At 44.8% G+C, this 12,318-nt stretch overlaps 1 protein-coding gene across 1 annotated transcript; it reads left to right on the forward strand.

Moving 5' to 3' along the window:
* Positions 1–753: 753 nt before the first annotated feature.
* On the forward strand, positions 754–1,805 carry LOC118095357 (urotensin-2 receptor-like). The gene has a single exon (XM_035136561.2). The coding sequence runs from the start codon at positions 766–768 to the stop codon at positions 1,774–1,776; it is 1,011 nt and encodes a 336-aa protein (XP_034992452.1). The 5' UTR covers positions 754–765; the 3' UTR covers positions 1,777–1,805.
* The last annotated feature ends 10,513 nt before the right edge of the window (positions 1,806–12,318 follow it).

Genomic DNA, 12,318 nt, shown 5'->3' on the forward strand with positions numbered 1-12,318 from the left:
CTCTTGGTTATTTTTTTTTCACTCTCTCTCTCCTGGTTGGCATCATTCCATGGAAAGCTGCATGACTATGCCAGCAGGGAGTTGGACCCTGGGTGTCTGCCTGTTTGGTGTGGGGGAGAAAAAGGAGGTGGTGATTCTTACTGTTCCAAACTCCGGACCAATCGGACCCCCGTACGCTGTCCCATCGCCCGCCCCGCAGTCCCTTCTGCTGACACGCCGTCAGAATTCCACCCCAAGGATGAAATAAACAGGTTCCTCAGTTCAGACAGGAGCCGAGAGCTGTGCTCCCCGTGTGGGGCCGGGTCAAGGTTCGACCCCAACATACCGACACTAGCAGGGTGCGAGGAATGCAGGAGAAGAGAATTCTTCGCAGCCCCAGACAGACACTCGGAGATACTCCTCGCACACTCTGGAGACCTTGTGCCACCGCTGAGCTTTGGGCACACTGAGCGGAGGAACAAGGTGAGGAACAAAAAACCCTTCATGTCTGGATGCAGAGCAGAGAAGAGAGGTCTTTGGGGAGCTGAACCCCCACAGAAAAACCTTTGCACACTCAGATCAACTTCTCTCTCTTTCTCGGAGGATCAGAAGTAAGTGGAAGAAAAACAGGTAGACAAATGGACGCAGAGGCAGCCTGGCAGACAGATAGATGTGCAGCTAAAACAATAAGTAGGTAGGTCAGAAAAGAACAAGGTACTGCTGTCTCACTTTCTCTGAAGAACGTTAAGAAGTTCTCCTGGACATCCTACCCTCGGTCATCTCCCCATGGAGCCAGCAACAACCAACCTTTCGTTGTGGGTGCCCCTGGGCAACGGGACTGTGTCGGAGGGAGGCGAGTCAGCCGCAGCCCTGGGAGCTGTGCTGAGCCTGATGTGTGCCACCGGGGTGGCGGGAAACCTCTACGCCTTGGCCGTGGTGCGGGCATCACCCTCAGCTTCCTCGCTCCGTGTCCACTTGGTCAACCTGGCCTTGGCCGACCTGCTGTACCTGTCGACGGCCCCCTTCATTGTCCACAATGGGCTGGTGAAGGACTGGCTTTTTGGCGAGGCCGGCTGCCGGGTCCTCCTCAGCCTGGACCTCGTCACCATGCATGCCAGCATCTTCCTGCTCACCCTGATGAGCTGTGAGCGCTACGCTGCTGTGGCCCACCCCTTCCAGGCCGCAAGGCGTGCGCGGCGCTGCCGGCGACCTCTGGCCCTCGCCATCTGGCTCCTGTCCTTTGCCCTGGCCCTGCCCATGATGGTGATGATCCACCAGGAGGAGCGGGCAGTGGGGGACGGCGTGCCCGTGCGGCGCCTCTGCTCCCCAACCTGGAGTGAGGAGCAGTACAGGGTCTACCTCAGCGTCCTGTTCAGTACCAGCATCGTGGCTCCTGGCATCATCATCGGGTCCCTCTACTGGCGCTTGGCGAGGACTTATTGGGTGTCACAGACGCGCGGCGGGTTGGGCCGCTCTCCAAAGAACCGGGTCTTCCTCCTCATCCTCGTCATTGTCCTGGCCTTTTGGGCTTGCTATTTGCCCTTCTGGGTCTGGCAGCTCCTGCCTCTTTACTGCCAGCAGGCTGCCCGCCTGCCCGTCCACACAGAGATCTCCATCAACCACTTGGTGACTTGCTTGACTTACGGCAACAGCTGCATCAACCCTTTCCTCTACACCTTGCTGACGCGCAACTACCGTGAGTACCTGCGCGCACGCCAAAGGGGGTCGTCGCACACTTCCCTGCGATGCTTCCAGAACAGAGAGAGGCCGCAAGGAGAAGGCCAGGAGGTCATCTGAGCCGAGGCAGGTAAGGAATGAAAAACACAGAGAGCTTCCTTATTGCTGAGTCAGAATGTTGGTCCATCAAGCTCAGGGGTGTCTCCTAGGGATGGGAGAGAAGATTTTGATTTCATTTGCACCAGGGTGGTGCAGTTGTTGGAAGGCAGGACTAGGACCTGGGAGACAGACCAGGGTTCAAATCCCCACTCGGCCAACCTCCCAGGGTTGTTGTGTAGATGGAGAGGGGTTGAACCTTGGAGAAAAAAAGTGGGTTAGAAATGCAATAAACAAAGAAAAGTAAAAGACATTTAAATGTGGATCAATTAAATTTGCACTCTCCAAAACAATATGAGAACCGAAACTCAGCCATCCATCAAATGCCACACTTATCTGAATTTTGCAATGGGGTTCCCCAACCAATGTTTGCAAAAAAATAAAACAAAGAAAAAGAAAAAGCATATGTTATGGGGAAAGTGTGCATTAGAATTGATATATTAGTGAAAACAACACACAATGATTCGTTATATTAGGATAAATTCTAGCAACAACGTATCCATTAGTCAATACAGCATAAAAGTGTGTTTATTAGGATAAATTCACTTTAAAATGCTGAAGAATTTTCATGATTTCTTTTCTTTAAATAAAATACACAAATTGCTGAAGAAATGTGGATAACCGAATTTACGATTGGGAAAAATGAAGAACTGACTAGAACTGACATAGACCAATATCCCTTATTGTCTACAATGGCTGGGAGCAGCTCGTCTGGATTTTAGGCAGCAGCAATTTCCAGCTGTACCTGGAGATGCCAGGAATTGAACCAGGGACCTTCTGCATGCAAGGCAGATGCCCTACCACTCAGCTACATGGAAGGCCAAGATAAATGTTGAGCATTGCCTTTAGGTCTGAAGCCATGCTTCAGAGCACAAAACGTTGGAAACTCAGACGGCCGCGGCTTATTTAGAGTCATATAGGGCCTTGTTTTCTTTTCAACAGAAACTTTGATCCCCAGCATGTGTTAAGAGTTGGGTCACTCACCGAACAACTTCCTTACTAAGCGGAAGGAATGGGGGGGGCGCGGTTTGATGTTAAGTGGGCAGTTGGGAGGCTGTACCGAATTCTTGCTCTGCTCACATCTCCACCCCCTAAATCACCTCCTCAGTCACTTTTCTCCTGGTGGCCATCAGAAGACTCCCCTGCCCCTCTTCCAGAAGCAAAATATGACAGGGGAGAAGGAATTTTGGAGGCTTGGGGGGTGGGGTTCAGCCATACGCTTCCCCGAACCTTGGAGCTCTTTGTAAAGCTGTGCTTGGCGTCTTGCTACTTTCAGAGCATATGAAGTTGAGGGCAAAGGAGACAAAATGTGATCCGCAAGCAGTAGTGGGTTCACACCCCACCCCACCTCACTTTGTGCTGGGCATCCAGATCAGCGTGATTTCAGAAGACCCTGTCGACATCATCCCTCACTCTGGAACTTTGTCGTCCACAAAGTTCGGCTGGCCATCAAGGTGATGGCTTGGAAGAGGTTGGGCTGCCTTCATATTTAGCTACACCTTGAGAATTGCAGGTTCTGTTTAAAACGAACCAAGCTTCTAGCCTTCACCTTGAGAATTGCAGGTTCTCTTTAAAATGAACCAAGCTTCTAGCCTTCACCTTGAGAATTGCAGGTTCTGTTTAAAATGAACCAAGCTCCTAGCCTTCATCATTGGACAACTCGCTGAGTAATTTAGTAATTTGCAGAAATGCGAATTACCTGTTCAGGGAAGTTTTTAATGTGTGACATTTTAATGTATTTTTAATCTTTGTTGGAAGCTGCCCAGAGTGGCTGGGGAAACCCAGCCAGATGGGCAGGGTATAAATAAATAATAATAATAATAATTATTATTATTATTATTATTATTATTATTATTATTATTATCCCAAATATGGAAAAGGTGGCAAATGTGGCTTTTACATCTCATGCAAGTTTCACAGCAGAGCAACAGCTAATAACCACACGGTGCTTAGGCATCTTGCTCTACTTTATTCTCAGGCCTCTGGGCGGATTAAGGAGAAAAGAGAGCAGAGAAAAGAGGGGCAGCTATTAGTTGAAAAGCAAAACACAACCTTAAAAGATTTTTTGGGCAAAATCTTCCCCCTCCTGACTGTAAACTGGTAGAATTTACCTGGGAGTAAATCCCACTGATAGAAGTGGGACTTGTTTCCCAGAAAATGCAGACAGGACAGTCCTGTACATTACTAACCTTTCTTTAGTAGCAAAATCAAACTGAACTGAGGGAAATGAAAATCTAAATCAATAACGATTATATGAAGCCCTGAAACACCTTCTATTACCATTTTTAAAATGCAGTGTACAGGAATGAGTGAGAGGATGCTATTTATTCCACAGAATATGCTTGACTGAGAGCTTAAGAGATAGATCTCCTTTGAACTTAAAAGTATAAAGATATTTAGAATTAGGCAATATTAATAGACAGGTTTTTTCCTGAATTTGCACCATTGCAAAGAGAGATTATATTTTGATCAGCTATATATGCATTTTAAATATATTAGATTCCATGTCTTAAAATATTTTTTTCAGTATTTTGGTTCAATTTGATATGGTTATTGTTTTTAAAGAATCTAATTTAATTAACACTAGTTTTTTGCTCTCTAGTATTTTTTTTTTTTAATTCAATGGATATATTACTATTGTAACTCCTGGACATTCACAGTGAAAACCTACAATGTTTCCTTAAGTCCTGCTGTATTTAATGGAGGTAACTCCCAGGGAAATGCAAAATAGGGTTGTAGCCTAAATTATTAACAGCTGACCGGGATATAATTTTCATATATTTAGTTTAATGTCAGTAACTTAAGCATCACACTATTTTTTCTCTACATTAATCCACAGGAGGCTCCTGTTTGCGTCTCATGGGAGCAGTTTCTACTGTTGGCACGTGGCACCTTGTAAACTTGCTAAGATGTATAATAACTGTTGGAAATGTGGAGAACCTGGTGGGAATACATTACATATATGATGGACATGCAGAGGGATTAAACCATTTTGGAATGATATTCATCTGGAACTAAAAAGAATTTTGAAAGTGAATATTCAAAAACAACAACCACCTGAATCATTCTTATTAGGCATTACCGGTTTGGATATCCCCCCAAAAAACAAGGAAAATCTTTCTGTATGCCACCACACTGTGAGGGTTATAATAGCTACACATTGGAAAAGCAGATATGTACCTACCAGATCTGATCAGATACAAAAACTGTGTAGAGTATGCGGAGTTAGACTACTTATCAGAAAGAATCAATCCAAACAGGAGTTTGTCTCAAACTGGAATTGTTTCAAGGAATAATTGAAGAGTAATTGCTGCAATCTGAAAACGGTAATGGCCTTTGAATAGTTTCTGAATAGTTGAATAGATAACAAATTTAAAAGGAAAATTGATAGATAAGAAAATATTATAAATAAAAAGGCAATGGACCATAGCTGCCAAGTTTTCCCTTTTCTCGCGAGGAAGCCTATTCAGCATAAGGGAATTTCCCTTTAAAAAAGGGAGAACTTGGCAGCTATGCAATGGACAAATATAGGCAATAGGTTTATTAGTACAAAATGGAAGAGACGGAAAGTCATTCATTTATGAGGAACATTATGATTTTAAAATTACATCTTTTTTGTGTACAGTAATACTTGTCGATCTATGATAATAATAATTACGAACATACCGTACTCTGAAAACAAGAATATGTATAATTGTAAGATGTAAAGTTATGATGTAAATATATACTTGTGAGTAATAAAGGAAAAACTAAAATAGAAGAAGAAAAAGAAGAAAAAAAGAATTAGGGAGCAGAGATTCGGTTCAGCTAATTTGCATTTTTCAAAACAATATGCAAAGCAAAACACAGCCCTCCTTCAAAATTCACATTCTCCGAATGGTGTGATGCAGTTCTCCAGCCAAGTAATGTGTACCAAAATGCATGTACTAAAGTATGAATAAAATGCATATATAAAATGCAGTATACCCTGTTTCTCCAAAAATAAGATGTAGCCATAAAATAATCCATAGCAGGATTTTTAAGCATTCAAGGAATATAAGCCATACCCCAAAAATAAGCCATAGTGATAGGTAACCTTGTAGGTTAAAACTGTACCATACTTAATAATAAATAAATAAAAAGACACCCCCTGAAAATAAACCATAGTGGGTTTTGTTTTTTGAAGAAAAATAAATATAAAACGGTGTCTTATTTTCGGAGAAACACGGTACAGTATTAGGGATGTTAATATAAATGTTAAGGGAAATATGCTTTGCAAAAAATGTGCATATTAGGTCAGATTGCACATCAAAACGTTTACACTAAAAGAAATGCACACTAGCATTTTCATGAGGATTAAAAAAGAAAAAAGAAATTTGTAATCTGATGTAGAAATGTGAACTGAATGTCTCATATGGAAAATGAGAAACTGAGGGAGAGAGAAATTGACACACAGCATTTAGCCACCCTGACTTGGAATAGAGGAGATGAATTTCCCCTTTTTAAACTTTTTTTTAAAGTATTGGTCATTGCAACATACTGTACAGGACTGGATCAGTTCTTAGAACCCAGCTGGTCTACTTCTCTATCACAAATCATGTGCAGAATAAAATAACCTCACTTCCAGAGTCAGCTTAATATCATTTGTTGTGCCATGAAGTTGCAATTGTTGTTGTTGTTGTGGTTGTGGTTGTTACCACCTGCCCTGTGCCAGGCGTTATCAAGGCAAATTATAGCAATATAAAATACACCAATAAGAACAGTTTAGTAGTGAATTTAATTTGTTTTAAACTGTTTTTAATGCTGTTTATATCAGGGGTCCCCAGACTTACCGGGCTTTGGGCCGGTTCCCACCGCGCCGATCGCGTGGCGGGCCGGAGGGCGGGGGAGTGCTTACTGGCGTGGCGGCGCACTTCCAGGTCGGAAAAAGCGCCAGAAATCGTTTGTGCGCATGCGTATGGGCCTCCCCCGACCCGGAAGTGCACCAGAAATAACCTCTTCTGGGTCGGGAGAGGCCCATACGCATGCGCACAAAGGATTTTCGGCGCTTTTTTCTGACCTGGAAGATCGCCGCCGCGCTGCGCGCCGTAAGAGCGGGCGGCGGCGAGCGGTGGGGGTCGTCGTGGGCCGGATTGGGAGGCCAATTGGGCCGCATCCGGCCCCCGGGCCGTAGTTTGGGAACCCCTGGTTTATATTATATATCTCTCTCTATGTATTTCCCTTTGGGTGCAGCAAAATTACGGGGAAGAAAAAGGACTTCAAGGAATTAAATTATTTTCCTGTTGCTGCCGTCTTAGACTTCCCTGGAATTATTGAAAAACCAGTCTCTCCCCCCTCTCCCCGCCCAACCAGATAAATAGGAATACTGTACAAGGAGAGCAAACATTTAATATTTCTGGGCCTTTATATTGATTGATTAAATCCACCCTCCCTCGCAAAGGATCCTGGGACTCCTTCCCACTCGCCTACAGAAATGTCCTATTGTAGAAATCGCAAAAAAAAAAAGCAATCTCCGAATTGAGTTTTCACACTACTCCAAATTCAGCTATGTTCCACCCTGACTTTAAAATGAGCAACACATCCAACATTTGCTTTGGAGATAAAACTGAAGTCGTGCAGATTCATTGTAAGCATAAGCTTCTCAAATAATGTAGGCTACCTATTTCCCAAAGCCTCTAAACCCCTAAATTCATTTAATTTGAGATGTGGGGACCATAGCTGCCAAGTTATCCTTTTTTTAAAGGGATTTTCCCTTATGCTGAATAGGCTTCCTCGCGAGAAAAGGGAAAACTTGGCAGCTATGGTGGGGACTGAACCAGAGTCTTTACGCATTCAAAAGCACATGTTCTACCTAGATTGACCGTATGACCTGCTATTATGGGAGGCAGTCCTCTATTTGACGAACTCCTCCATTTAAAGCAGGGGTCAGCAGCCTTTTTCAGCCGTGGGCCGGTCCACCGTCCCTCAGACCATGTGGTGGGCCGGACTATATTTTTTTTTGGGGGGGGGAGAGATGAACAAATTCCTATACCCCACAAATAACCCAGAGATGCATTTTAGAGAAAAGCACACATTCTACTCATGTAAAAACACACTGATTCCCGGACCTACCATGGGCTGGATTGAGAAGGTGATTGGGCCGCATCTGGCCCCCGGGCCTTAGGTTGCCCACCCCTGATTTAAAGGGACCTTGAAAGTGGTGCCCTGCAGCTGCTTTGGACTACAACTCCCATCAGCTCCAGCCAGCAGGCCCAACAGCAGAGCGTCATGGTAGTTGTAGTCAAAAGCGAAGGGATTCTTGGCTAGCCCCCAGTTAGCTGCTGGACTGGACAGGGAGGCACACGGGTCACCTTGTCCGTCTTCTCCATTACGGTGTTGCCTATTTCTATTTCAATTACAATGATTATTAGTGTATGCAATTTTCATGTAAATCGCTTTCCTCTTGCTGCACATTTATGTGTAAGTGTCCACCCTCCCTCTGCTGCCGACCATGGAAAAAAAAACAGGGATTAAGAGTTCCATTTCTGTTTGCAGCTCAGCCACCTCAGCCAGCCAGACCACAGGTTCCCTATCCCTGACTTAAGGACATCAAAGGCTTCCTGGCCTTCTTCTGCTTTCTTTTTCTTTCCCCCACAGGTCTCCAGACTGTTAATCCATTGCAGAAACAGCATGGGCTTCAGAAGAGAAACTGCAACTAGAAAATCCCTTCACAACCCCAGGGCTGCATTTCCAGTCTCCAAACTCTCAGGAGTCGCAAGCGAAGGTTGCCGGGTTGTTGCTGTTTATGCATTGGGTCTCTGTTCGCTGTACAGCAGGCGGAAAACCAACAGGTGTACATTTCTTCAGAAGTGTGATTTCGCTGCCCTTGCAAGGCCTCAGCTCCGCAAGTTCTTCCTATCTGTTGCAAAGGCACATTTGTGTCTACTGCCTCTATTCACATCGAGACAAACTTTTTACATGCTCAGAGGCATGTTTCCCTAAAGAACGATGAATGAAGAGAAGTGTTTCTTGCTGTTCTTTCGCATTTTTGTCTTCAGATTCTTTTTTTTAAAACTTGCCTGTATATTTATGCACAGAACCATCCAATGTGTACATTTATTTGTATATGCCTATATTCCTCGGTTATTCTTTGCAGTTGGCAGCTGTGCTATGCTCCAGTATTCTGAAAATGGGTCCTATTTCATTCCTCCTCTGACTTGCACCTCACAGCCTCATTTGTCTGTTTGTGAACAGGGGGGACGATACCATAGAATCATTGTGGAGTTGGAAGGGACCCTGAGGCTCATCTAGTCCATAGCTGCCAAGTTTTCCCTTTTCTCGCGAGGAAGCCTATTCAGCATAAGGGAAAATCCCTGTAAAAAAGGGATAACTTGGCAGCTATGATCTAGTCCAACCCCCTGCAATGCAGGAATCTTTTGCCCAACATGGGGCTCGAACCCATGACCCTGAGATTCAGTCTCATGCTTTACTGATTGAACTGTCCCAGGCTGTGATGCTTTTACATTTAAACATACAATCATGCAACTTAATATAAATAAATAAATTGTGTTGACAGTGCAGTCCGCAAAAAAAGACCCTAAGAATAAATGTTTGAAAACAACACCTGTGAACTACAGGAAGTGAAGGAAGGAGGGCAGAAGAGATGGAATCTGTCCCTGTGGGTTGTTCCTTGGTAAGATGGAGGAGATGGCAGTACATTAACAGTACTGTACAGTAAATGTACAGTACACGGACACAGGTGGCGCTGTGGGTTAAACCATTGAGCCCAGGCCTTGCCGATCAGAAGGCCGGCGGTTCGAATCCCCGCGACGGGGTGAGCTCCCGTTGCTCGGTCCCAGCTCCTGCCAACCTAGCAGTTCGAAAGCACGTCAAAGTGCAAGTGGATAAATAGGTACCGCTCCAGCGGGAAGGTAAACGGCGTTTCCGTGTGCTGCTCTGGTTCTCCTCTGGTTCTCATGTGCTGGCCACATGACCTGGAAGCTGTACGCCGGCTCCCTCAGCCAATAACGTGAAATGAGCGCCACAACCCCAGAGTCGGTCACGACTGGACCTAATGGCCAGGGGTTGCTTTACCTTCACCTTTACAGTAAATGTACAATTCACAGTACATTTAGGCATGCTTTATGGACCTTGGCAAGGAGTCAGAATAAAGCGAGGAGGAGGAGAGCAGAAGAGGGGGCAAGCTGCCCTATAATTTTGGGGACCAGTGGGGCCTGCTGGGTTGCGGGCAAGGGCCCAGGATCTCTGGTTTCTGTTTGTGGGCCTCCAACAAATTTGCTGCGCCATTTCATTTTGCTGCTAGGAGACATGGCATATTTAAGTTTCCTTCATTCCACCTGTTATTCGGGGAAAGGCTTGCGTTCTGCTTCATCACTAACAAAGCATCCGAAACAGTAACATTTTCAGTCCATTTAAATAAAAAAAAACCACACACACACTTCTCTCTCTCTCTCTCTCTCTCTCTCTCTCTCTCTCTCTCTCTCTCTCTCTCTCACACACACACACACACACACACACACACCACGCTGAATGTTGCTGCATCCCTAAGGTCTTACTTGCTCACAAACTGCTCTTATGTGACTGTTTTGCTTTTCCTTGCCTGCACAACAGACCCACATTCTGCCACGCCAGATGTTAATGTTTCGGTGCCATTTTCCCACAAGGAAAAGGAGGTGAAACAGAAAATGGTGCTGACACTGATGCTATAATAAAAGGGGGGGGGAGAGGGAGAGAAAACGGGTCTGGAGAAGATTTGGGCAGTCTGTAGATGGCTGGCATAAGATCACTGCCTATGATTTTATGTTGCAGCTTCCTGGTTTTGAACTCCCAACCCCCACCCCACACTTTGCAGACTGGCGTTCATCTTCCACGGACACAATTTCTCGCGTTGCAACAAAGCTGTCAGTCTTTAAGTTTCCACCGGACTCTTTCATCTTCTTTGCTACGGGGGTTGGTTGGGAATCCTTTTTGGAACAAGCTCCCATTAAAATAATCTTCACCATCATCTTGGCATTTTCCATAGTACAGATGGGTGTTTTGACTTTCATTTCCCGTCAGCATAAAATAAAATACTTGGAGACTTCGTTTGCTTTTACCTAGCAGAAACCGCAACATTTCCCTGCCACGGGATGATTTCCAAGTCAAATTGTTTTTCTCCCGCCACCGAACCTTTGAAGCTGTAGAATTTCCACCCACCCATCAATAACAGCTGCAGGAAAGCGATGTATGTTACAGCTAGTAGGAGAATTATGACTCAGAATCAAGTTTTCGGGTTTGGATTTCGGGTTTTGGATCAATGAAATGTGGGGCCTACAACTGCAGGCCATTTTCCTGTTCCCAAATCCTATTTAAAAGTCAATTTCATTTTAGCTAGTTTGTGGGGGGTGGGGGAATGCAGGTTTACCACTCAAACGACCTTCCTTTCTTTGCATTCATCAAAACTGTGGTTTACTAAAAATATATAATAAAACATAAAAAGTATTGATAAAAGAAGTTTAAAACACGTATTGATCAAAAAGCAACATGGAACTTCTGCAGTGAGAGATTTTACTTTCTTGGGTTCCATGATCACTGCAAACGGTTACAGCAGTCATGAAATTAAAAGACGCCTGCTTCTTGGGAGAAAAGCAATGACAAACCTAGAAAGCATCTTAAAAAGCAGAGACATCACCTTGCCGACAAAGGTCCATATAGTTAAAGCTATGGTTTTCCCAGTAGTGATGTATGGAAGTGAGAGCTGGACCATAAAGAAGGCTGATCGCTGAAGAATTGATGCTTTTGAATTATGGTGCTGGAGGAGACTCTTGGGAGTCCCATGGACTGCAAGAAGATCAAACCTATCCATCCTTAAGGAAATCAGCCCTGAGTGCTCACTGGAAGGACAGATCCTGAAGCTGAAGCTCCAATACTTTGGCCACCTCATGAGAAGAGAAGACTCCCTGGAAAAGACCCTGATGCTGGGAAAGATTGAGGGCACTAGGAGAAGGGGACGACAGAGGATGAGATGGTTGGACAGTGTTCTCAAAGCTACGAACATGAGTTTGACCAAACTACGGGAGGCAATGGAAGACAGGGGTGCCTGGCATGCTATTGTCCATGGGGCCACAAAGAGTTGGACACGACTAAATGACTAAACAACAACAACAACATGGAACTTCTGCGTGTCTGATTAGGCTTGCCTAAACCAAAATGTTTTAAGGCTAGGGCTGCCATATGCCTGGATTTTCCCAGACATTAACAGGATTTCAAAGAAGGAATTGGACGTCGGGGGGGGGGAATTTCTGAAAGGCGGCACTTTGTCCTGGATCTTAGGCAAGTCAAGTTTTTGTAAACAACTTTTAGGGTGTCCTGGTTTTTAAAATATTTAAGCAGGCACTGGAAAGAGCGGAACGAGCATTATGCAGCATGTGTAACAATGCCAGTTGTACAGGTTGAAGCAATTGAGTGGGCATATATGGGGTTAGGGCAGGCATCCCCAAACTTCGGCCCTCCAGATGTTTTGGACTACAATACCCATCACCCCTGACC

The sequence above is a fragment of the Zootoca vivipara genome, chromosome 13 (genome assembly GCF_963506605.1).
Source record: "Zootoca vivipara chromosome 13, rZooViv1.1, whole genome shotgun sequence".
In the NCBI taxonomy this organism is placed as follows: Eukaryota; Metazoa; Chordata; class Lepidosauria; order Squamata; family Lacertidae; genus Zootoca; species Zootoca vivipara.